Source organism: Cetorhinus maximus, chromosome 8, assembly GCF_964194155.1.
Source record: "Cetorhinus maximus chromosome 8, sCetMax3.hap1.1, whole genome shotgun sequence".
NCBI lineage: Eukaryota > Metazoa > Chordata > Chondrichthyes > Lamniformes > Cetorhinidae > Cetorhinus > Cetorhinus maximus.
The window spans coordinates 118,553,143-118,577,348 of record NC_135886.1 but is presented as its reverse complement, the minus strand read 5'-3'; the positions used below and the strand labels follow the sequence as shown (position 1 = coordinate 118,577,348).

The 24,206-nt window shown below is 42.1% G+C and overlaps 2 protein-coding genes across 6 annotated transcripts in view; one reads left to right on the top strand and one right to left on the bottom strand.

Annotated features, from left to right (window-relative positions):
• Positions 1-3,727, top strand: part of lnx2b (ligand of numb-protein X 2b) — a 71,549-nt gene extending 67,822 nt beyond the window's left edge. The window contains exon 10 of the mRNA XM_078547474.1: positions 2,487-3,727. Coding sequence (XP_078403600.1) covers positions 2,487-2,622 — 136 coding nt within the window. The 3' untranslated portion in view covers positions 2,623-3,727. The remainder of the gene's footprint in view (positions 1-2,486) is intronic.
• Positions 3,714-24,206, bottom strand: part of LOC144683912 (pre-mRNA 3'-end-processing factor FIP1-like) — a 64,298-nt gene continuing 43,805 nt past the window's right edge. For 2 of the 5 annotated variants that reach the window (XM_078547479.1, XM_078547476.1), the window contains exons 10-16: positions 20,803-20,941; positions 18,494-18,520; positions 15,427-15,484; positions 13,849-13,907; positions 12,473-12,656; positions 8,078-8,200; positions 3,714-4,106 (exon numbers count right to left, since the gene is read on the bottom strand). In XM_078547479.1, coding sequence (XP_078403605.1) covers positions 3,974-4,106; positions 8,078-8,200; positions 12,473-12,656; positions 13,849-13,907; positions 15,427-15,484; positions 18,494-18,520; positions 20,803-20,941 — 723 coding nt within the window. In that variant the 3' untranslated portion in view covers positions 3,714-3,973. The remainder of the gene's footprint in view (positions 4,107-8,077; positions 8,201-12,472; positions 12,657-13,848; positions 13,908-15,426; positions 15,485-18,493; positions 18,521-20,802; positions 20,942-24,206) is intronic. The other 3 variants (XM_078547477.1, XM_078547478.1, XM_078547475.1) reach the window with 2 other exon arrangements.

Below are 24,206 nucleotides of genomic sequence, written 5' to 3'. Positions count from 1 at the left end.
GTCCCTCACCCTGGCACCAGGCAGGCAACATACCATGCGGGACTCTCGATCCTGCTTACAAAGGAAGCTATCAATTCCCCTAATTATAGAATCCCCTACAACTACCACTTGTCTTTTTGCTCCCCCCTCTTGAATGGCCTCCTGTGCCACGGTGCCATGGTCAGCTGGCTCATCCTCCCTACAGCCCTCTTCCTCATCCACACAGGGAGCAAGTACCTCCTGGTCAATAGATTTTCAGGTACTAAGGGAATTAGGGATATTGGAATACTGCAATACAAGAAATAGAAACAGGAGTAAACCATATGGCCCGTCGAGCCTGCTCCGCCATTCAGTATGATCATGGCTGATCTTGGGCTTCAACTCCACTTTCTTGCCCACTCCCCATATTCCTTTATTCCCTGAGACACTAAAAATGTCTATCCCAGCTTTAAATGTATTTAACGATGGAGCATCCGCAATCATCTGGAGTAAAGAATTCCAGATTCAGAGCCAGTTGAATTTCTCCTTCTCTCAGTCCTAAACCATTGGCCCCTTATCCTGAGACTGTGCCCCGAGAAGGTGGAATTGAGGCTGAAAATCAGCCTTGTTGAATGGCAGAACAGGCTCAAGGCCAAATGGCCTCCCTCCCTTTCTATTATGTTGTATTAGTGTCAGCCTGGTGTTTGGCTGTAGTGAAAAGGGGAAATAAGGGTCCTGTGTTGTATTTGCAGCGAGGGAGCACAAATTGAGGACTATATTGTTGTATAAGGAATTGGTTAGACTGAATGTAGAGTATTATTGTCCTTGAGAATATAGAGGAGTTGGCAGCAAAGGAATTGCAGTTGAATAATTTTAATCTAACTTTTTGAAAGGTAATTTAGAGAGATTGCATTCATAGTTTTCTTTGAAAATTCAGTTGACCTATTCGCCATTACCAATCAATTTGATAAACCCCCTTTCCCAATGTTTTTCACAAGAATGTAATCGAACAAAATTTGACACTGAGCCAAAAGGAGACATTTGGACTGGTAACTAAATGCTTGGGCAAAAGTGGATTTTAAGGACTGTCTTAAATGAAAGATTCCAAGAAGTTTGAGGACAGATTTCAGGAGTCTAGGGCCTAGAGGGCTGAAGGCACAGTTGTCAGTGGCAGGGGATGCACAAGCAACCAGAATTGGAGGAACACAAAGCTCTGAGAGCTGTAGAACAGGAGGAGATTAGAGTTAAGAGTGGCAGAACATGGAGGGATTTGAAAACAAAAACAATTGTAAAATTGAGGCATTGATGGACTGGGAACCAATAAGTCAAGGAACACAAAGGTAATAGGTGAACAGCACTTGTCTAGTCTCGTGGTAACAAAAGCATAGCAGAGGATTTCAGCAGCAAATATACGGAGACAGGCAATATTACGGAGGTGAAGATGATAAACGATCCTTGTGACAGACAGGATATGGGGTCGGAAGCTCAGCTCCGGTCAAATAGCACCTCATGATCCTCTGTTGTCAAGATTTACCTGTCCAATGTCAAATTTGGCAGAAGGAACAAAAGCCATATGCCACAACAGAAATAAAAGACCAGGGATCAAAACATTGGAAACACTCAGCATGTCAGACAGTGTCCATGGAGAGAAAAGACTCAATCATGGAATGAGATGGAAAGGGAAATAGGTGGAGATTACATGTGAAAAAGGATAGGCTTTGCTTTGATCATTAAAGGCTACATTCTGACGTGGATGGAAGCTCAGATCTCGGAAATGGACCAAAATTCATATTGAACCGAATGCTCCTTTTCACGAAGTTACTCCATTTGCAGCATGTGATTTTGCATGTGCATGCTGCAGACCAGAGAAATTGTACCCATCTGCATACTTTTTAATAGGACTAGACTTGTGTTCATTTGAATGGGGAAGATGAAGGGGTGATCTAACTAAGGTGTTTATGATTTAAAAGAATTTGACAGGGTAGGTGGCAGGAAGTTATTTCCTTTGATGGAAGAATCCACACCAAGGGGATGTAACCTTAAAAAATTGAGAGCTAGGCTGTTCAGGGATTAAAAACAAAAATAGCTGGAAAAACTCAGCAGGTCTGACAGCATCTGTGGAGAGGAAGACAGAATTAACGTTATGAGTGCTTATGACTCTTCATCAGAAGATTCATGGATAATGTTAGCACTTCAAGTGAAAGGTGATGAAAATATGGGATGCTATCTCTCTCTCCTCCACAATAAAAAGCTATTACAGCTAGGTCAACTGATTTTTGTTGGGCACGGGTATTAAGGATCACAGATAAATGAAATTGAGGTACGGAGTCAGAGTCTAATTGGTGGAGCAGGTTTGAAGAGCTGAATGGCCTGTTAGTATATCTCCCTGGCTGACAAAGTAGATATCATTGTACATTAACCATCACCATGAATAATCCCTGCTCAAGATTTAGCTCCTATTAATTTTTACTCTGGGAACTGTGATTTTGAATGGAACAAAAGGTTATTTTCTTTGTTCTCTCCTTCAGATGCGGGGATGAGATTGTTGCTGTAAATGGGGTCTCCACTGCGGGCATGAGCAATTCGGCTGTAATTCCAATGTTGAAGGAACAGAGGAACAGAGTCACTCTCACTGTCGTCTCCTGGCCAGGAAGTCATGTATGAAAGTAAATTGACAAGACATTTGCCTCAAAAGCCTTAATCATGAAACTGGTGGAGTGCAAACTAGAAAACAAGAAACCATCACAATCCATGGTCAAGCAGAGAAATACCAGATTACCAAAGTGCATTTGTTAAACCAATCTTTGTCCCCACACGCACACCTATGGATTTCACTTTTCTCCAGCTTCAGTTTAAAATAATTTGTGAAGGATTGGATCATGGGGGAAAAAGTCAGTCCTACTATAAATTTCCAAATGGATATCCAAAGTATGAGCACCTGCATTCAACAATCTTACAAATCGAATCAGTTATTTTATAGTCATATAAATTAACTTTACACACAAGGATGACATGGCTGAACTGCTTCCCTAAGCAGGATGATACATCTGATTTTGCTACTGACAATTTAAACACAGACATACTACTAAATATTTCTTTTAGAGCAGAATGCTAACCTCAATGATTATCATCAACACTGTCAAGTCAGGCTTCATATTCAGATTACACTTTTCTCAGATCTCTATTGTGGCAGTGAAATAAATCCTGGGGTTATCTTATCTGTCCACTGGATACCACAGGATATTGCACCATCATCTCGAAGCAATTTGATTTTGAGAAGACCTTATGCGGCTAAAGCCACAATGAACATTCCAACATGGTGGACCTGGGTTCATGTAAATGAATACGAATCAGGGAAAATGTGGGGAAAAATGTAAAGATTGTAATCTCTAGTTTAAGCTTGCTAGGATCAATATTGTTAATTAGGCAGTAAAATCACCAGTCATTGTGTTTTCTTGAAACTACAAATGTGCGTGATGTAGTCCTTCAGATTCTTGTAATGTAACATGGTTCTTGTTTACATCTGAAAAAAAAAATCAAATCTGATCTATTTTCACGCTCAAGCTTTTAAAAATGCAGATGTGATTGAAAGCTAGATTATGAAACCTAAGATTTTATTTGGTTCATTACTGCCTTAAAGGATTGTACAACTGATTGTGAACCATAAGTATAAATGCAAGCTTTAGAAAATGTCTGATTTTATATAAATGTTGGAGTTGATGAATTCTGAATTTAAATGTCCATTGAACATAAACTATATTTAGAAAAACTGTTTTAATATTTTTTGTTTTACAAGCACATTTTACAAAAAAGACAAGTGTAAATAGGTAGAAAGGTAGGATCAGGCTTCACATTGTACTGTTATGCAGTGCCTTCCTAAGCATTACTGTCCATTTAGTTGTTTTTTCTTAAATTGCATTCACTGCACCTTCAACAGTAAAGAATCCAGAACATCAGAGCTAACTGTTCGTTGTGAATAGTGTTCCCCAGTGGAGGAGACCAATTCAGCAGTTAGTTATTCTTTAGTCTCCGTTCCTCCGGTCTCTGCAGCACCTTCATCCCCAGCTTCTTTCTCCTCTTTGTTTCGTTTATTTTTCTTGTGTTTGTGACGTCTGTGACTTTCTCCTTCCTCACTCTCGTGCTGTTTGCTGTGAAAATAAGTCAATAGTAAATCTTGTTCTTGTGATCTAAAGACTCTGTACAGAACTGGGAGCTACACTTTACATAAATTGCTGCAGGGGTTTTTGTGTGTCTGCCATTACTGCAGCAAAAAATCCCAGAAAGGCACCAACTTTCCAGGGTTGTCAAAGTCCTTCTATAGAAATTATGGCACACAAGTCACCTTATGAAATTTCCAATATATTGTCAAATGTTATTCCTGTTCAATTACTATGCCTCTTGTAGATTAGTTAATCTTTACTAATTTAAAATCTCTTACGAGCTCTAAGGGCAGAATTTTGCAGGCTCGGCGGGACAGGCAGGAAGCTGACTGCTGCCCGCGATCGGGCCCGGAAGGCAATTTCACACTGACAGGCCAATTAAGGCCCGCCTAGCTGAGCACTGCTTGTGCAGATGGGGGGAGATATGCAAGCAGGCGCTAGCTACATAATCTCCCTGGGGCAGAGAGCTACCTCAGGGAGATGAACTGATTTCAGAAAAAAAAATAAAGATCTTACGTTATAAAACATTTCCCCTCATGTGACACTGTCACATGAGCTGGGACATGTTTTTAACTCGTGTAAAATTTGAGAGAGATTTTTATTTGCTTTAGGAAACCTCATCCCGCCCGTGGATGAGGTTTCCTAAAAAATGTAAAGGCCACTTGGCATTTTCGCCTGGCTGCCAGCTGTTAGGTTGGACGGGCAGCATAAATTTGAATTAAATTAACTTTTTCATGGCCTTAATAGGCTTTTAATTGTCGGCGCACATGCTGCCGACTACAGCGCGTGCCTGCTGAACGAAATATCGCGGAACTATGTGATTACGTCAGGACGCTCACCCAATGTCATCGTGCGTCATTTTACGCTCGGCCGGGTCGTCAGCACGCACGCCCACCGAGCGTAATTTTCTGCCCTTAGTGTGAAAAGACAGCATCCACAAAATGCACAAGAGTTTACCATCCAGCGATCTGGGAAAATCAGGGCAAAACCAATAAGTTGGTTCAGCCAAATAGCCAGGTGCCATTCATTGTTTGAGCTCATACATGAATAAAGATCACTTGCCTGAGATACTTTAGTTACCTGCAAAACCATCACCACCTTGGAGGGTAGAAAATAAATTGTAAAAAAAAAATCCAATCTACAAAATGGTTAATTCTGTGAATTACAGTCTCCATTTGTCACATAGCATGCCATGCTGCAGCTAGTGTAACAGTGATCAAAGGGTGATGACATGACCTTGATACAGAACAGTATATGGTAGCCATTCAGCATTCCTCCCTCCCTTGGCTGAAATCAGCTGAGTGATAGTAGCCAGGAACCCACGTTGCTTGCTGCTGAACCTGTACATGCCTGTTTTTGTACTACTTAATTTTGTCTATTTTCAAATTGGTGATTTTTCTTTCTTCCTTCTTTGTCCCCTGTTAATTTTTCAGCTGTTATACTCCTAACCCAAGTTCCCTCTAAGCTGAGCACCTTCGCACTTCATGATTAACCCTGCTCACATGGCATGGAGAGTTTTCTGCGGCTCTGTGAAACTGTGACACCATGCATGGCTGGATTTCCACTGGTGTCTGATCCTGTTCAATGTGGTCGGCCAGGTCACATGGCAACAGCCGACTGGTTAGCAGCTTAACAATGACAGTGCAGGAAGAACGAGCTCTGGAAGCGGGAGATGGTAGGGGATAAGGAACCACCCTTTGAGAAGAGCCCGTCTGACTTGCTGCAAATCAGTGAGGAGTTTCTGAGAGACCACGAGCACTATGGGTGCAAAGATTTGTTTGAGGTGTAACTTTGGGTTTGACTGATATTACCTCAGAGATGCAGCTGCTCACTGGTAAGGATCCAGTGTGGACCAGGAGGGTTCAGGAGCAAAGTGGTTTGGCAGGAGTGGCGAGTAGAAAGAGAGTGAATAATAGGATTTTTGGGCCAGTTAGGTACAATGCAGCCGATATTTTAATGCAACCCGCCCTCATATGTTTTCTTATGTGAAACTGATTTCGTTTAGCATGACATTATTTAGAAACACATCAGGAGTGCTAAATGAGGGATGGCTGTACTTCACTGACCATAAAGTACCTTGGGACATCCTGATGTGGTGAAAGGCACTGTATAAATGTAAGCTCTTTTATGTAGAAAGTGCTCACATTATCAAACACTGCAGTCGATTATCAACTGGTGAGTTAATTAGTAATAAAAAATGCTGGAACTACTCAGCAGGTCAGGCAGCATCTGGGGAGAGAAACAGCATTAACATTTTACATCAATGATTTTTCATCAAAAGAAAGATAGAAATCTAAGAGTTTTTAAGCCAGTGGAAGTGGGGGTGGCAGGGGGAAGAACAAAAAGATCTATATATCAATGATTTGGATGAGGGAACCAAATGTAATATTTCCAAGTTTGTTCACAACACAAAGCTTGGTGGAAATGTGAGCAATGAGGAGGGTGTTAAGAGGCTTCAAGGCAATTTAGACAGGTTGAGTTAGTGGGGAAATACATGGCAGATGCAGTATAACATGGATAAGTGTGAAGTTATCCACTTCAGGTAAAACAGAATGGCAGAGTATTATTTAAATGGAGATAGATTGGGAAATGTTGATGTACAAAGGGACCTGGTGTCCTTGTACACCAATCACTGAAAACAAGCATGCAGATGCAGCAAGCAGTTAAGACAAATGGTATGTTGGCTTTCATTGCAAGATGACTTCAGTACAGGAGCAAGGGTGTCTTACTGCAACTGTACAGGGCCTTGGTGAGACCACACCTGGAGTATTGTGCACAGTTTTGGTCTCCTCACCTAAGAAAGGATATACTTGCCACAGAGGGAGTGCAGCAAAGGTTCACCAATCTGATTCCTGGGATGGCAGGATTGCCCTATGAGGAGAGGTTGGGCCGACAAGGCCTGTATTCACTGGAGTTTAGAAGAATGAGAGGAGATCTCATTGAAACATAAAATCCTGACAGGGATGGACAGACTGGATGCAGGGATGATATTTCCTCTGGCCGGGGGGGGCGTCTAGAAAAAGGGGTCACAGTCTCAGGATACGGGGTAGACCATTTAGGACTGAGATAGGGAGAAACTTTTTCACTTAGGAGGGTAGTGAACCTATGGAATTCTTTAGCACAGAAGACTGTGGAGGCCAAGTCACTGAATATATTTGAGAAAGAAATAGATTGATTGGACTCTAAAGGCCTCAAGGGATATGGTAGAGCGTGGGAGTATGGCGTTGAGACAGAGGATCAGTCAGGATCATATTAAATGACGGAGCAGGCTCAAAAGGCTGAAACTCCTGCTCCTATTTTCTATGTTTCTCTGATAGGGTGGATGGCAAGAGGGGTTAAATAACAAAAGATTTCATGGTGAAAAAGCCAAAGAGAATGGTACTGGGTATAATAAAGAAACAAAAGATGTGTCCAGTTGAGGTGTGAATGGCTACACAGCAACAATCTGAATGCAAAATGAAGGGATAAACAAAGATACAAGACAAGTTTATTGGTTTTGTTTCCACTGGTGGCACATATTGCCTTGATATTGGTGTACATAAAATTCATTCTGCACATGGGTGGGGGAAAAAAAAAAGGAACATTGCCCTTAACTGGATTTTCCTTTTCAAATCATTTTCACTCGCTACCCCTCCCTGCCTGTATTGTTTTCCCCTTTCAGCCTACAAAATTCCATCATTTTCTCCTCAATGTGTACTGTTTTCTTCCGTGAGTATTGAGATATATTATGTGAGGAGTGCGATACAAGTGTTAATTGTTTTCAAACCATAATGAGACAATCCCAGAAGCAATCACTGAAGGCTGGTGTCGCCATAACTCCTTGCTGCACTTCAGCTTTACAGCACCAGAACTGAGATGTGCGCTGTAGCTCCATTTAACTGGTACGTTAGATAAGATGAAACATCACTACAAATAAAATCCCTACTGCAGAAGTCTTGAAGAGAAAAGCAAATACATACCGTCTTGAGGACTTGTGCTTGGAATCATCTTTGTCCTTGTGCCGTCGTTCCCTGTGGCGATCTTCTCGGTCTCTACTGCGATCTCTGCTCCGATGATAGTCTCTGTCGTAGTTACGTTCTCTGCTGCAAGAACAATAGTGTACATCTTCACTGGATAAAGTGAGTGGAGGCAAAATTACAGGCTGTGCAAAAACTTTAGATTTTGTGACATAGGATCCCAATTTCTCTGTAGTTGAGTGTCAAATTTTGTCTCAAGATGCTCTGGTGAAGCACCTTGACGTGTTTTACTATCCAGTGACATTATATAAAGGTAGTGTTAATTCCATCTCGGGCTGTTCCTTCTAAGGTCGAGAATTCATCTGTATTAATCTTCATTTGCCCCTTTTGCAAATTTATTAACATCCTCCCGTAATTTGTTGTAGTCATTCTCGATATTGACTATTCCCCCCAATTTGGTGTATTCAACAAATTCTGAAATTGTGTTTTTATTCCAAAGTCCAAATCGCTAATGTAAATTGTGAACAGCAGCAGTCCCAGCTGATCCTTGTAAAACATCTGCCACTCTGAATAACTCCCACTCTCTGCTTTCTGTCTTGGAAGCCAGCTAGCAATCCATTCTACCACTTGGCCCCGAAATCCATACATTTTGACCTTACTCATTAGTCTATTATGGGGCACCTTATTGAAGGCCTTCTGAAAATCCAGATAAATTACATCCCCTGTATTACCATATCTACTTTCACTGCTACCTCCTCAAATTCAATAAAGTTAGTCAAGCAAGATTTCCCCTTTAGAATCCATGCTGACTATTCATTATTATATTTTTCATTTCTAGATGTCTTTCTATTCTCATGAGTAGGGATACCTTCATTTTTCCTACCAACAATGTTAAGCTGACTGGTCTAATTCGCTGGGCATGTTCTGCCCCCTTTTTAATTATAGGAATTACCTTAGCTATCCCCAGTCTTCTGACACTACACCTTTTACTAATCGCACAACACCTTTTTTAAACAAATTATTAAATATGTATAGAAATCCCTCTGCTCTCTTCCAACACCTGCATGCAATCCATCCAAACCAGAGGCTTCATGTCGGTGTTTGATTCGTTTATTTAACACATCCCCTTTTATTTTAAATGTACTTATTGCTCATCTTATGATTCAATGTCATACACTGTAATATTACTCTTTTTTCAGGGTCACAGTACATGAGCTAGACAAACCTTGTGTGCCTGGGCAGATGGAAATTTCCCTGCAATCCTCGTAGTCTCAGGGTCAAGGAGACCCACAATCTCTATCATCTAGAAAGACAAGAGCAGCAGAGGCATGGGGACATCACCATTTGCAAGTTCCCCTCCAAGCCACACACCATCCGGAGTTGGAATTATATCTCTGTTTCTTCACTGTCAGGGTTTAAAAACCCCGGGGTTCCCTTCCTCACAGCACTGTTGGTGTATCTACACCAGCAGTGGTGGCTCACCACCACCTTTTCAAGGGCAATTAGGGATGGGCAACAAAAGCTGGCCTTGCCAGCAACGGCCACATCCCATGAAAGAATTTTTAAAAAACAGTAGAAATTTCCCCATAATTAAAGCCATCTTTCCACTGCCCCTAAACCACCATGTGTCTGCAAAAGTAACCTCCAGACCCTACTCTGGTTTAACTTTATTTAATTTTAGTTCTCTTTCTTCAGGTTACTAATGGTAAAACAAGACAGTAACCAAAAGAATTAACAATGTTTCAAATTATTTCACTGATTTCCCTTCTGCATGTTGGTTGTTCGTTAGTAACTGTTTGCTGCTAAATTCTCAACCTACTTTCAGTTCAAACAGCAACTATCTGAATCTTTCTTTAATGGGCCTCTGGATCAAGACCCCATTTCAAAACACAAAATTTCCAAAACTGTTTTTGAGTTCATTGCTCCTGGAGCGCTTCCTCCTAGTTCCAGTTCAATTTCATTGTTTTTCTGCCCTGCACTGTTTATTTATATTTTCTCCCCCAAGATTTACAAATGAAACTATCCTGGCAGACAGGCTGACCTGGATTTCAGCCTGGAGGCATGTTCTGAGCAGGTGGGGAACAGGGTTGCTATTGTGAGGCTGGGAAAGCAAGAAGGATAGGTTTTCTGAATTCCCTCCAAAATTTTAACTGCAGGGGTCTGTTTCACCGCCCCCCCCCCACCCCCCCAAGGTTGACGAGCTGGAAATCTTTTGAGTGAGAAGCTTGCTTTGCAAGGCCGAAGCCTACAAAAGTAGGTACTGTATTGGAAGAATGTGGGGTCCTAATGGTGGTTCACTGGGTAGCTTGTTAGGACTGAAGTAAGCACACCACTTCCTGGCCCACAAGCAGTGCTATAAAGGCATTTTACCTCACAGGTTCAGCCTTTTTTGTTTTCTTTTAGTTATTGAGTTTCCCCAAAGTACGGGAAACCTAGCCGCCAGTGACTAAAAAAGAAAAACTTATGAATGAAGACAGGCAGCTTCATTATTATTTATTCATTATTACCGGTCATTGTGTTCTAAATAAAATCTGTTGAGTGGTACAGTTGCACCATAGTTATGAATAATCTTTCAATTTTAGGAACAGGCTTTAAGGTTGTGACCATTATTGCTTCTAATATAGATAAGGCAATAAATTATTAATAATCAATTCCACCTAGCAGATACATGGGAACACCACCACCTACAAAGTACCCTCCAAGCCACACACCATCCTGACCTGGAACTATATCGCTGTCCTTCACTGTCATTGGGTCAAAATCCTGGAGCACCCTCCCCAACAGCACCACACAGGCCAAAGTGGTTCAAGGCAGCGGCTCACCATCATCTTCTCAAAGGCAATTAGGGATGGCAATATATGCTGGCCAAGCCAGTGATACCCACATCCCATGAAAGAATTTTTTAAAATTCTCGATGTGACACTAGACGTTTTTAATCACGAGAATCAATAGCCAAGAAATCCTAAATCTATGTATAATAGGTTAAAGTTTATTTTAAAGTTGGTTTAAGTGACAAAATTATAATAAAAGCAAAAAAAGCGACAATTCAGAGTTCTTTTTTACTATTGATACATAAATTCAATACATGTATTTTATTCATTATATATGCAAATTATGCCTAGTATTCAGTTCAGAAATACTAATTTTTTGTCTTGCAGCTTATTTTAGGCATTTCCTAAGCCCCCCGCCAAAGGCTCCTAAGATTTAATAAAAATGTTGCTGACTTCTTCTCTAGGGGATTTAGGCCTGGTCTACTTAACAACTCCTCATAGGACGAGCCCCTCCTGCTAGGAATCTGACTAGTGAACTCTTGTTGCACTCCCTTCAGGGCTAGTATATCCTTCCTTAGTCAGAAAATAGTACACAATACTCCAGGTGCGGTCTCACCAAGGCTCTACATAGTTGTAGTAAGACTTCTTTGCTCTTATACATCAATCCCTTTGAAATAAAGGCCAACACACCATTTATTTTAATTGATTGTTGTATCTGCTTGTTTACCTTGTGATTTGTGTAGAAATCTCAAGAGTCTCTCAGGCCCTCTAAGTACTAACATTTCCCATTCTCTCACGATTTAAGAAGTATTCTGCTTTTCCATTTTTCACACCATTATGTCCTTGCCAGCTCGCTACAAGAACTCATCTACTCCTACTCCCCCGCCTTTTCTCCATAGCCCTGCAAGTTTCTTTTCAGAAAATTATCCAATTCGCTATTGAAGGCCCTGACTGACCACAACCTAACTTTGTATTATCAGCAAACTTGGATACATTACACTTGGTCTGCTCATCGAAGTCATTGATTTGGATTGCAAATAACTGAGGTGCAAGCACTGATGCTTGTAGTACCCCACTAGTTACAGTCTGCCAACCTGAAGGTGATCCGTTTATTGCTACTGTGTTTTCTGTCTGTTAATTCATGCTAATATGTAACCCCCAATCCCACAAGCCCTAATTTTGTGCCATCAAGGGGCAAGATGGAGGGAGGGGGATGGGGTGTGACGATAGGTCTGGGGGTGGGGCATCAGAGCTATGGGAGTGCGAAGAGAAGCCATTGCATAAGGAGTCATTTGCCTCAACCTGCTCCTGCAACAATTTCCTATGACTCTATATACTTTCTGCAAATAAAAAGTGTAATGTGGGAGCAAAACTAAATTTGTTTTTAATAGAATACACAAACTACATTACATTTAAATTCTGATCAGGTCCCCTTAATAATCTTATTATATTAATCTTCATTGCAGCTGCTGCTTTGTCCTCTTGCTCCAACCTGGACAAATTCATTTACTACCCTTTCCCTCTCCACCCATCTTTTGCATTTATGTGGTCCATCCACTTTTCCCTTTTTTTTAAATTATGGATTTCGAGTACTCAGTTTTTTCTTTTAATCATGACATTCACTCACTTGTATTCAGATGTCGTCGGTGTTGGGCCACGATCTCGCTCGCGATTTCTATCTCGATCAGGTTCTCGTTCTCTTTCCCGCCGAGGTCCTTGGTACTCCCAGTGACTGTTGGTGCTTTTTTCAACAGTGTTCATCCAGGATGTGTGCGTTGTGGAGATAGCAGGATAACCAATTAGTCCAGAGTCTGGGGTGAAAAAAATTAAGGAAGGTGAGTTGGACGTTAGAAATGAGCTCCCATGACTAACAATTATCTTTACAACGTATGAGCTCATGGTTAACAAGTTGGCAGATAGCAGGGGAGAGAACCTGATAAGAAAGAGTTAAACCACAGGGATCAGTTTATACACATACACAGCATGGAACTGGAATAATTTCCCTTGAATATATCGGAAATCGATGGATAACTGAGGGTCACATAACATTACTAGCCTGATTTCCACTGCTTTTCCAACCCAACCATGACTGTCACAAAAAAGCTTCAAATAATTGAATATTTAGAATATGAATGTAGATAATCAGTGTATTGTATACACAAGTGCCTTTCTTTCTCTTTCAAGGAACCGATGTCAGAGTTAAACTCATTGCAATGAACAAATTTGAACCTTAGTGCCCGAAGTATGGCAGAAATTTATATTATTGGAACTTGCACATAATTTAGATTTTGTCCATCACATGTTACTCTGTCATTTACAGACTTCAGTTAATGATTCACTTTCCATTTTCTCTAATATTTAGTTTGGTTTCAAAACATCAAGTAGAACTTGTACAAATTACACTTAAAAGTGTATCCAATCTTAATGAATAAAGTAAACACTACGTAGATTTAAAAGATAAAATCCAGAAATTTCCAGGTTCAATCCCCAGTCTATGGTGAGTTAGTTATTCTGCTGATGATGTTAGCAAAGGCTTATTTCTGGCCTCACCACCACCTCTCAAACAAGGAGAGGGAGGTGGCGGGTGGGATTATTGATCAACTGGAGTTCTCATTTCTGATATCTATTCAAAGCTTCTTACTGGAAGAGCGCATGCATGTATGTTGAGTGAAAACAGGATCAGGCTCAGGTGTGAGATGCTCACGATTACACAGCCTGCCGTCACTCACCATCCAGGCATGTGTGTGTGATGGCCACTTGCGCGAGGTATTAGAGGGTGTCCAGCATCCGTGGAACCATGCTTCAGAATGAATATGCACGTTCAGGAACAGAGGGGAAAAAACTTAGAAAACAAAACCAAAATGGGGAACAAAATAAAATTAATTTTTTAGTTTAAAAAAGTATATACATTGGGGAAATGTTACTTGAGATTAAAATGAATTGTACAGTCAATGTATGTTATTCTTAGATTAAAATACTTCCGCAGAATTTATTAACAATTACCTGCAGTACTATAAGGGAATAAAGGAGGTGGTCTGTTGTCATAGCCAGGAGGTGGACCACTGGAAGAGTCAGAAATTACTTGTTAGGTACAAGAAAACAGTATCTCTGTCACTTATTACTTTTCCCCATTTCTTGCAAAGTATAATATAATTGGAAATGCAGAGAGCTTTTCAATTTTATCCCTATAGAAATGAACCCCAGTGAATGGCTTGCTCTTTTTTTAAACTTACGTCACCCTATTTTTAGTGACATGTACAACCCCCAAGATCCCCTTGATCCTCTCCCCATGTACTCTTCATTATTCAAGCAGTATGTAGTCTCCATATTCTTCCTAACAAAATGCATCACCTCACCATTTGCCCATTTGAAATTAATTTGCCAATTGCACACCCATTCTGCAGGTTTATTAACGTCTTAGATTTCGTAAATTCTTCCTCAGTTTTAACTATACCTCCCAATTTGGTGTTGTCTGCAAATTTCGAAACTGTACCTCCAATTACCGAGGCCAAATTGTTTATGTAAATTGTGAAGTGATCCCAGCACCAATCCCTGTGGAACATCACTTCCCAATCCAGTTCGCTATCCTTTCTGCTACCTGCCCCACAACTCCACATGCTCTGACCTTGAAACATGATTCTACAATGCAGTACCCTAGTCAAAAAGCTTTTTGAAAATCCAAATTTCCTACATTACAACAGTGACCACATTTCAAAAAAATTTACTTAATTGGCTGTGAAGTTCTTTGGGATATCCTGTAGTCATGAAAAACACTATGGGCAGCAATTTCCCCCCATCGGGGGTGGAGGGGGTTGTGCAGGAGCGGGCGGGTTCCCAATCGGCGTCCCCAATTGGGGGCGCGCTGCCATTTTACATGGGGGGGGCCAATTAAGGCCCACCCAGCGTGACATCCGCCTGGAAGCGCTGTGCGCTCCCTGTGCAGGCAAGGTGGGGGGAGGATTCCCTGAGCTGGGAGTGCGCTCTTTCGCACATGTGCGCAGAAGAGCGCACAGATTTCCCTGAGGCAAAGTGCTGCCTCAGGGATATCGTTTGAACTTTAAAAAATTTATTAAAGGTAAGAAAAAATTTTCCTGACATGTCCCCTCATGCGACACTGTCACATGAGCTGGGACATGTCCATTACTTTTATTTAAAAGTTTTCCCAACATTTTAAATCCCTCATGAAACCTCATCCCGAGCGTGGATTAGGTTTCATGCTTTTTGGGAAGGCCGCCTGTGCTCTTCGCCTGCCCGCCAAACTTAAGGTTGGACGGACAGGTCCATTAATCTTTTTAATTACTTTTTTAACGGCATCAATAGGCCGTTGACAGGTCAGTGGGCATGCAGCCGAGTCGGCTGCGCGCCCGCTGAACTGAAAGTCTAAATGACGCAGGGTGACATCGGGACGCCAGCCCAACGTCACTCCGCGTCATTTTACATGTCGGTGAGTAGGCCCCGCCCCCGCTCGCCGACTGGAAAATGCTGCCCTGTATAAGTGCCATTTTCTTTCTTTGTAACAATGGTTTTCTCTCCACTAACACAGCTGTCAGAAAGTCATACTGGTGGCACACTGTTTCTTACCCTTCTATGGTTGGCAACAATAATGTTGGAGGGGGCACAACTGGAGGTGGAAATAATGCTGCAAAAAGAAAGCAGAGCTCAGGTCATTTTACACAGCTGAATAAATTCAGAAATATTATTATTTCTCCAGTAAACTACGCTGTGGAACAACTCATCATTAAGACTACAAAAGTTATCTTTGGCAGTATTGCTGACTGGTTTACACATATTGGATTTTTACCACTCTGGTGAGCAACATTCAGTATATTATGATTGATCCCAACACATCACATGCAGAAACAACACATTGAATATCTGGATGGATATATCCCAACCCTGGCCCCAATGTTTATCGTGAAAATGGCAGAGCAATACAGACTGAAAAGATTCAAAGTTTGATCCCTGATTGGTGCTGTTTTAGCAGACCTTAGCTAGGGCATCAATGATTGTCAACGTGGCCTCAGCACATCACATTTAGGAAGGGGAAATTGAACACAGTTTCCGAATCCTGTACAGCAACTTGTCAGAATTCATTGTTACTTCAGTACTGACATTAGGTTTTAAAATTAATCACTTTGTTTCTTTTTATAAGATCCAAACATCATGGAAGCTGCTCGGATGTCCCATTTATATTTATAACATGATGATTCATCAGGAGCAGAGTGCCACATGTGGCAAACACATCTATGCTGTCCACTCACAATGCACAAGACAGGAAACTTTGTGCACATGAGTTTAAATGTGCATACATTCAGTTCTGATTAGCAACTTCTGAATGCAGGTGAAATTTCCTCAATTACAAAGGCACCCTTTTCCTCCAAAAATTTAAAGGTGGCCCAAGTTGTGCCTGCATTTTTGAGAATTAGTGCTAATTGTGAGACCACTTACTTGGACTTGGGAGCAGGAGTAGACTATTTAGCCCTTGATCAGACCAGCCATGATTTTATTGCTGTCTCAACTTCATTTTGCTGTATGCCACCCGTAACCCTCGAGTCCCTTGTCTATCAAAAATCTGTCTACCTCTGCCTTGAATAAATTCAATTAACCATCCTCCACTACTTTCCGGGGAAGAGAATTGCACATACGAACGACCGTCTGAAACTAACAATTCTCCTCATCTCCGTCTTAAACGGTAGACTTCTTATTATTAAACTGTCTCCTGGTTCTAGTTTCTCCCATAAGTGGAAACATTATCCTGGTATCTACCCAATCAAACCCCCTCAGGATCTTATATATGTTTCAATAATATCACCACCTATTCTTCTAAATTCCAACGAGTATAGGCCCAATCTGTCCAACCTAAGACACGCCCCTCATCTCAGGAATGAGTTGAGTGAATCTTCTCTGAACTGCTTCTAATACATTTATAGATTTTTTTCAAATAAGGTGACCAAAACTGTACAGAGTATTCCGGATGTTATCTCGCCTGTACAACTTCAGTAAAACATCCCTACTTTCATATTCCATTCCCCTTGCAGGGAGTGCCAATATTCCACTTGCCTTCCCAATCAATTGCTGTACCTAAATACTAACTTCCTGTGATTCATCTGCCAGGACACCCAGGTCTCTCTGTGCCACTGAGTTCTCCAACCTCTCCCCATTTAAATGGTACACTGCTTTTCTATTCTTCCTGCCGAAATGGACAATACATTTTTCCCCACAATATATTCCATCTGCCAAATTCTTGCCCACTCACTTCACCTGTCTATAACCCTTTGTAAACTCTATACCTTCTCTTAACAACTTACTTTCCTATCTATCTTGGAGTCATCAGGAAATTTAGCTACCATATGTTCGCTCCTTTCATCCAAATCACTGATATAGATCGCAAACAGTTGAGGCCTCAGCACTGATCCCTGTGGCAGTCCATTTGTCACAGCTTGCCAACCTGAAAAAGACCCATTTATTCTTACTCTGCTTCCTGTTAGCCAACCAATCCTTTATCCATGCCACTATGTTACCCCTACACCATGTAATCTTATTTCGTGTAATAACTTTTGATGTAGCACTTTATCAAATACCTTCTGGAACTCCAATTACACCACTTCTCCCCTTCAAATTGAACGTGAAATTCTATCATGTTATGATTGACATTGCCTAGAGGCTCTTCCTTTACTATGAGGTTTTTGATTAATCCTGTCTCATCACTCATTACCAGGTTCAGAATAGCCTACTCACTGTTGACTCTGGAACGTACTGCTCTAAGAAATTGTCCCGAAAACACTTTATGAACTCATGTTTCAGGCTACCTGTGCCAAGCTGATTCACCCAATCTACATGTAAATTATCATCCGTGATTATTGCCGTACCTTTCTTGCACGTCCCATTTATTTCTTCCTGTATACCCTGTCCTCCTGTGCAACTACTGTTAGGGGGCTGACAGAAAACCCCCACAAATAACTTCTTACCTTTACTATTTCTTATCTCTACCCAAACTGATCTTGTTTTTTGAGCCAAGATCATCTCTTACTGAATGAATAAATGAAAGTCGCCGTAGTCCCAGAGGACCATAGGCTGCTCTCTCATTAGAGGGAGGCAACTGGTGGTGAGTTTAACCTGAGGGTCACCACATTTCTGGCAAGAAGCGAGGATGAGAAGCTGGGGCCTTCATGGGTTACCTCAGCCGGTACAGGAATTGAACACATGCTGTTGGTATCACAAAGCAGCCAACGGTACTAATGACATCCTTAATTAACAGAGTTACTCCACCACCTTATCCCAACTTCCAATCTTTTCAAAATGTCAAATACCCATCAATATTTAGGTCCCAGCCTTGGTCAGCCTGCAACCCTGTCTCTGTAATGGCCATCAGGTCATAACATATTTATTTCTATCTGTGCTAACAATTCATCCATTTTGTTATGAATGCTGCGCACATTCAGATACAGAGCCTTTAACTTTGTCTTGCTACTAATATTTGTGTAATCAGCAACATTATTACTGCCTACTAGATTTCTGTGCATGCTAAATGTGCAGCAAACTGGGCATAAAATTGTTCCATTAAAATTCTCTGATTTCAACTGTAGATCCTTTAAAATATCCAAGTGCATTTCTTACATTCATAAATGTAAATTGAAAGTACAATTACCTGGAAGAGGCCCAGGTGGCGGCATTCCTGTGAACACAACAAGTTTCACTAGCTTAAAGCAAACCAACCGTATAAAAAGTAATAGCTAACTCTTAACATTAAGTTTAATTGGTAAAAATGTTCTCCAATTACCTGGAAGAGTGGTTCCTTCTGAACCATCCCGAGGCAAGGAAGAAAAAAGTTTAAACTAATGATAGGATTGCTAAGTTACAGTAAACAGGCATCAACAATGTGGTTACACTGATAAAACATTGGATTGTTGTTCATTGATCTATTGAATCTCTGATCATTTTGTTCAGTTGGACCCTGAAAACGAAAGCTCCATTTTTACCTAACCCATTTGGTATGAACATAGTTACAGGTGGGATGCCCATTTTATACCTACCCAATTTTGCACTTCATTGACTTTAATGTCATTGACTGAATACATGAATGTAAAAGGGAATTCCACTGTGCCCAAGCAACTTGTTTCAACATCATCCTGAGAAGAGCATCACCTACTCAACAAAGTATTTTGCATTTTTCATAAAAAGTACATTCTGGGTGTCACCTTCTAAGCAACTTTGCCAGTTTGATGCCTGCAGAGATTACTTTATGCTGTGTTTATGCTGGGAACACCACCATCATGTAAGTTCCTCTCCAAAACACACACCATCCTGACTTGGAACTATATCATCATTCCTTCACTGTCACTGGGTCAAAATCCTGGAACTCCCTCCCTCACTGCACTTTGGGTGTACCTACGCCACATGGACCGCAACAGTTCACAAAAAGGTGATGGTGAGCCATCTTCAAGGGCAATTAGGGATGGGGAACAAATGCTGGCCTAGCCAGCAACGTCCACATCCCATGAACGAATAAGTAAAACAAAAAAATGAACGCGGAGAATGTCCTCCTTACTTCAGTTAGGTCCCTCATCCCCAGTGTAAGTAGAGATTTCCATTAGCCTGTGATGGTTTTGAGTCCAACTAAATAAAAACAACTTTTAAAAAAATACCTTCTATTCTTTACAATTTGTTACATAATCCCACAAAGAATTTAGCTAATCCATTTGTCTTTAAGACGAAGGAAAATGAGTAATTGAGGCAAGGAAAAGAAACTGGTTGGTCTGCCTGGCCTGATTCTGCTGTTGGAAGATAAGAGGGTAGTTATAGATGCAAGTCCAGTAGGCAGAAGTTTGAGTGAAGAAAATTGTAAGGAACAGGTTTAGGATCTACCTTTTCGGTCACCAAGGAAAACAAAAATCTGGTTGTGTAATTTATGTTGCAGTTGAAGGTTTAATTTATTGAACCATTGCTTGTGCATTATCAATAGAAATCTGTTAAGCCAATTTGATGGAAATGGATCATTTGTTATTTAGGGGCAAGTAAATTCCCAACTCATCCTTCCTCTGATGGCAGCAATTCATGCCAGTAGTACTCTATTATCATATGCAAGAAGCCTCACTTTAGGTCAACGATGGCAGGTTACACGAGACAAAGGCATTACACCCAAACCCGATCGCCTTCTCATTTCATGTTCACACACATGCACATTCTGGCAAGCACTCCTAATGCAGGGATGCTAATACTAAATAACTGAACCGTTAACATTCAGCACAGACCAGGGATCAAATATAGGAATACAGCAGAGAGCGTATTTAACTACACCCACTGACAGAAGTTATATTCATCTTAATCATTCCTACGTCATACCAAAGGAAGAGTTTTACAGCTTGAATCAGAGTGTAAATAAACCTAGCCCCAGGATGGACTTGCAAATAAAGACGCCAAGCCCCCTACCGTTTACAATGAGTATTATAAACCAAACTTGCAGGTACATTATAAATGAAAAATATATATGGAGAATTAAAATTGATGTTTTCCTGGAAATTACAACACTAATGAAGTACTTCGAAAAGGAATAAAATCAAGAGATCAGAGGGCAGTTTCACTTTAAGTGTTTGAATAAATGCCCCCAACCCTTTTTATCTGATAGGTCATGTTCATAAATTAGTAAGTGTTTTGCACCTTCCAATTAATTTTGTGCCCTATAATTAAAATAAATACGACAAACTAAGAGTAAAGTACCAATTTCTATATAGCAGGTTAGTTTTTGGCTGAGCAATTTTCTGGTTGCAACACTTTCAAATCTGTAATTGTCACACACTGCATTCATGAAATGCAATTTCACTGACACCAGAAATTCCAGTATCCTCTCTTTTTTGGTATCCTGCTCGTTATTGAATCTTTCTTTAACTGTTATTACAACCACAAAATACAACTAAAATAAACTATCTAAAGAAAACAAACATAATCAAAGGTACATACCTGGTGGGTGTATGGGTGGTGGTCCACTACTGACAGGAGGGGGTGGGTGTAAGAAATGAGGGGGTGGTCCGGGTATTGGAGGAGGAGGACCTGTCGGGGTTGGAAATGACGGTCTTTTGTTTCCGTGATCTCCGAGAACCTAACACCCAACAACCAAAAAAAATATATCTTTTTAGAATTCAGTCAATAACATTTCCGTTTCAGAGTTGCACTTTCTAGAGATAGGGAGTTAGGAAGATACAAACTGGAAAAGACCATCGAGTCCCAAATATATACAGTAGTTGTACATTTCTCCCTCTTGAATTTGCAGACACCTCCACAATCTCTCTGGGCATTCTGTTCCACATATTTACCCACCTAATGTAAAGATGCTAAATCTGTAATTGTCTAGTTACTTTCCCCACTTTGAACTTAATTTGTGCCTCGGTTAGAGTTTTCAATCAGATATTTTAAGTTGTGGTTTATTTATACCCCTTAAATTCATGGAAACTACAGCAGGGTCTTGATGCTGGTTTTTTCCTTAGTGCTTCTTTGTAGCTCAGGTATTAAATCAGCAGCATCAGCTTGCACTTTATCCTTTCCAACTTTAAAATGCCTCCAGTGAATTGCAATGACCAGTGTCACATAGTTTTCCAGGTGGGGCTAAACCAGTGTTCTATACAATCTTAACATTAGCCCCAAGAATCTATAGTTATTTACACCAAGATCTTGCTACTCATCGTTCGATCTGTTACACACAGCTCCACTATCTTCAACAAGCTAACCACCAGGACTCTCATGTGAAATACTGGGAAATCCATACATCGGATTTTTTTGCTAACTAACAAAAATTAACTTAAATACCATGACATAATTTCATCATTATAGTGATTCTAATAATGAATTAAATTTTAAATCCTTTTTATGATATGCTCCAAGTAGAAGCAGCAGAGATTTAACTTGATGGGGAATTGCGTTTGGGCCTTCATTGGCTGGGGTGGAATCATCTGGTCCAGTTGGCAGCAGGCGTCATGCTGGGCGAGGGGGAAAGAATTCAGCACAAGGGATAGGAATCGGTTTCATGCTGGCGTGAAATCACAGCGGGATCATCCGGTGGTGACGGCCATGGTGGAAGACGAATCCTGTTGAACACAATTTGCATCCCACTAGTGGGATGCAAAGGCCTGACCGGAATCGTCCCCCCATGCCCGATTTATCGTTATGCCAGCAGGTAATACGCCTGCCCAGAACATGTCTGGACAAGCGTGATGTGCAGAAGTCGGGACTTACCTTTAGGGCCTTGCTCAGATCATGGACATCCGAGGAGAAGACAATGCTGGAGCCCTACAGCTACCGGACCCTGGAGGAACACATGCATCACATGCTGGGTGGATCCTCATGCACATGGCTCTGCCGCGAAGCAGCTCGTGGAATGTAGGAGAACTCCGCTGATGCTTTGGGCCTGCTCCGTGAGCTTCACGGTCTTGGCCATGGGCTGCTACGGATAATCGGAAAAGTGGAGGAGGGGGAGGTGTAGGTGTGAGTGGGAGAGGAACACGTAGCGGGAAAAGGGGTGGGGGCGCAGAAAGGAAGGTGTAACATGGAAGAATGCTGCAAGTGGGGAGGAGGGAGTAAGGGTGGGGGAGGGATTAAGGGTGGAGAGGGGAAGTAAAGTGGGGGGATGCCACGTACAAGGGAGGAGGTCTGTGGAGTCAATGACTGCCTCCTGCGGTGCAAACTGAGGGTGGGTATGGTAGCAGGGGGCGGCGAGTGTGAGGGGGGGTAGAGGGAGCAGGTAGGGTGGGAGGGTGAGGGTGCACTGGTAATGGTAGAAGGGGCAGCAAGGGTGGTTGGTGAGGACATGGAGGCAGGGGATGGGAAGGTGGTGGTCAGCGGGGCGGGGGGGGGGGTCAATGTGAATGGGGGTGGGGTTCTCAGAGGTGGGGAACGTGCACATTCACCTGGACACCCTGGAATGACAAGGGTTCAGGTTGGTAGGTGATGGTGGGGAGTTGGAAGGTGATGCCGGGGGGGGTCCACTGTGATGGAGTAAAGGACATGGGTGACGGGAAGAGGGGAAAGGACGGGATTGCTGATCAAAAACTTGACTACGACCATGGTTTTCAAATCGAAAGTAAGCAGAGCCTCATGCTGGATGGGCACAGGTGCTGCATGGGAGTGTGACCAGTGGGTGGGCAGAGATGCAGGTCAGCTCAGATGGGCAACTGAATGAGAACCCCAGCAAACACCATTGAAAAATGCTCAACACAGTAAGAGGAGTGTGATGGATGAAGGCTCCGCATGCGTGGGAGTGCGATTGCACAAGGCTCCGAAACACACACACACTTCTCCTTCCAGAACTACTTGTCGTCCGAATGTGTGATAGGAGGAGAAGGTTCCTCTCCCACTCACACCTAGACCTTCCACTATTTTTTTTATTCATGGGATATGGGCATCGCTGGCTAGGCCAGCATTTATTGCCCATCCCTAATGGCCCTCATTCAGAGGGCATTTTTAAGAGTCAACCACATTGCTGTGGGTGTGGAGTCACATGTAGGCCAGACCAGATAAGAACGATAGATTTCCTTCCCTAAAGGACATCAGTGAACCAGATGGGTTTTTACAACAATTGGCAATGGTTTCATGGTCATCATTAGACTTTTAATTCCAGATTTTTTTTATTGAATTCAAATTTCACCATCTGCTGTGGTGGGATGTGAACCCAGTTCCCCAGGGCATCACACTGGGTCTCTGGAATACTAGTCCAGTGACAATATCATTATGCCACTGCCTCCCTCCACTTCTTCTAGGTGCTGCCCTGACATCTACAGCAGGGGTGGAGACAGCCTATTCAATGGTTGGCCTTATTGTCTCTGATTACTTTGACGTATGTCCTCTGGAGAGTCAAGGCCTTGAGCGCCCTGGCTTGCTTTGGCTGTCCTCCTGTGGGTCAGCTGCTCCCTCTGTGGTGACAGAGGATGAGGTTGAGGATGAGGGGGTCGTAGGCAAAGGGGACTCAAAGAGCGCGGACAGCCTGAGATTCCTGAGTAGGTGACCCAGTGGTGTCCAGCTGCCGCTCCTCCTTCCTTTGGGTGCCCAAGAGCCCTGACCGAACTCCTTGAGGGGAAGGAGCACCTGGAGGGACGTCAAGGTGCACAGTTTTCCTCTTGCGTTGCCAATGCAGGAACTCACCCATGGCTACCACAATGGAGTGTAGGTCTGCACAAATCTCCACGTTCTGCCGGACCAGGGTCTCCATGGCATTAGCCATCCTTTCCATGGAGACTACCATATGCGCACGTGGGCACCATTTCACCAGTGAGCAGGCAGACACACTTCTCCAACTTGCGTGCCACTTTGTTGAGGGCTTTCAACAGCTCTGCATCATGTTCCCCCACTTTCTGCTGACTCTCCTTGATGAGTTG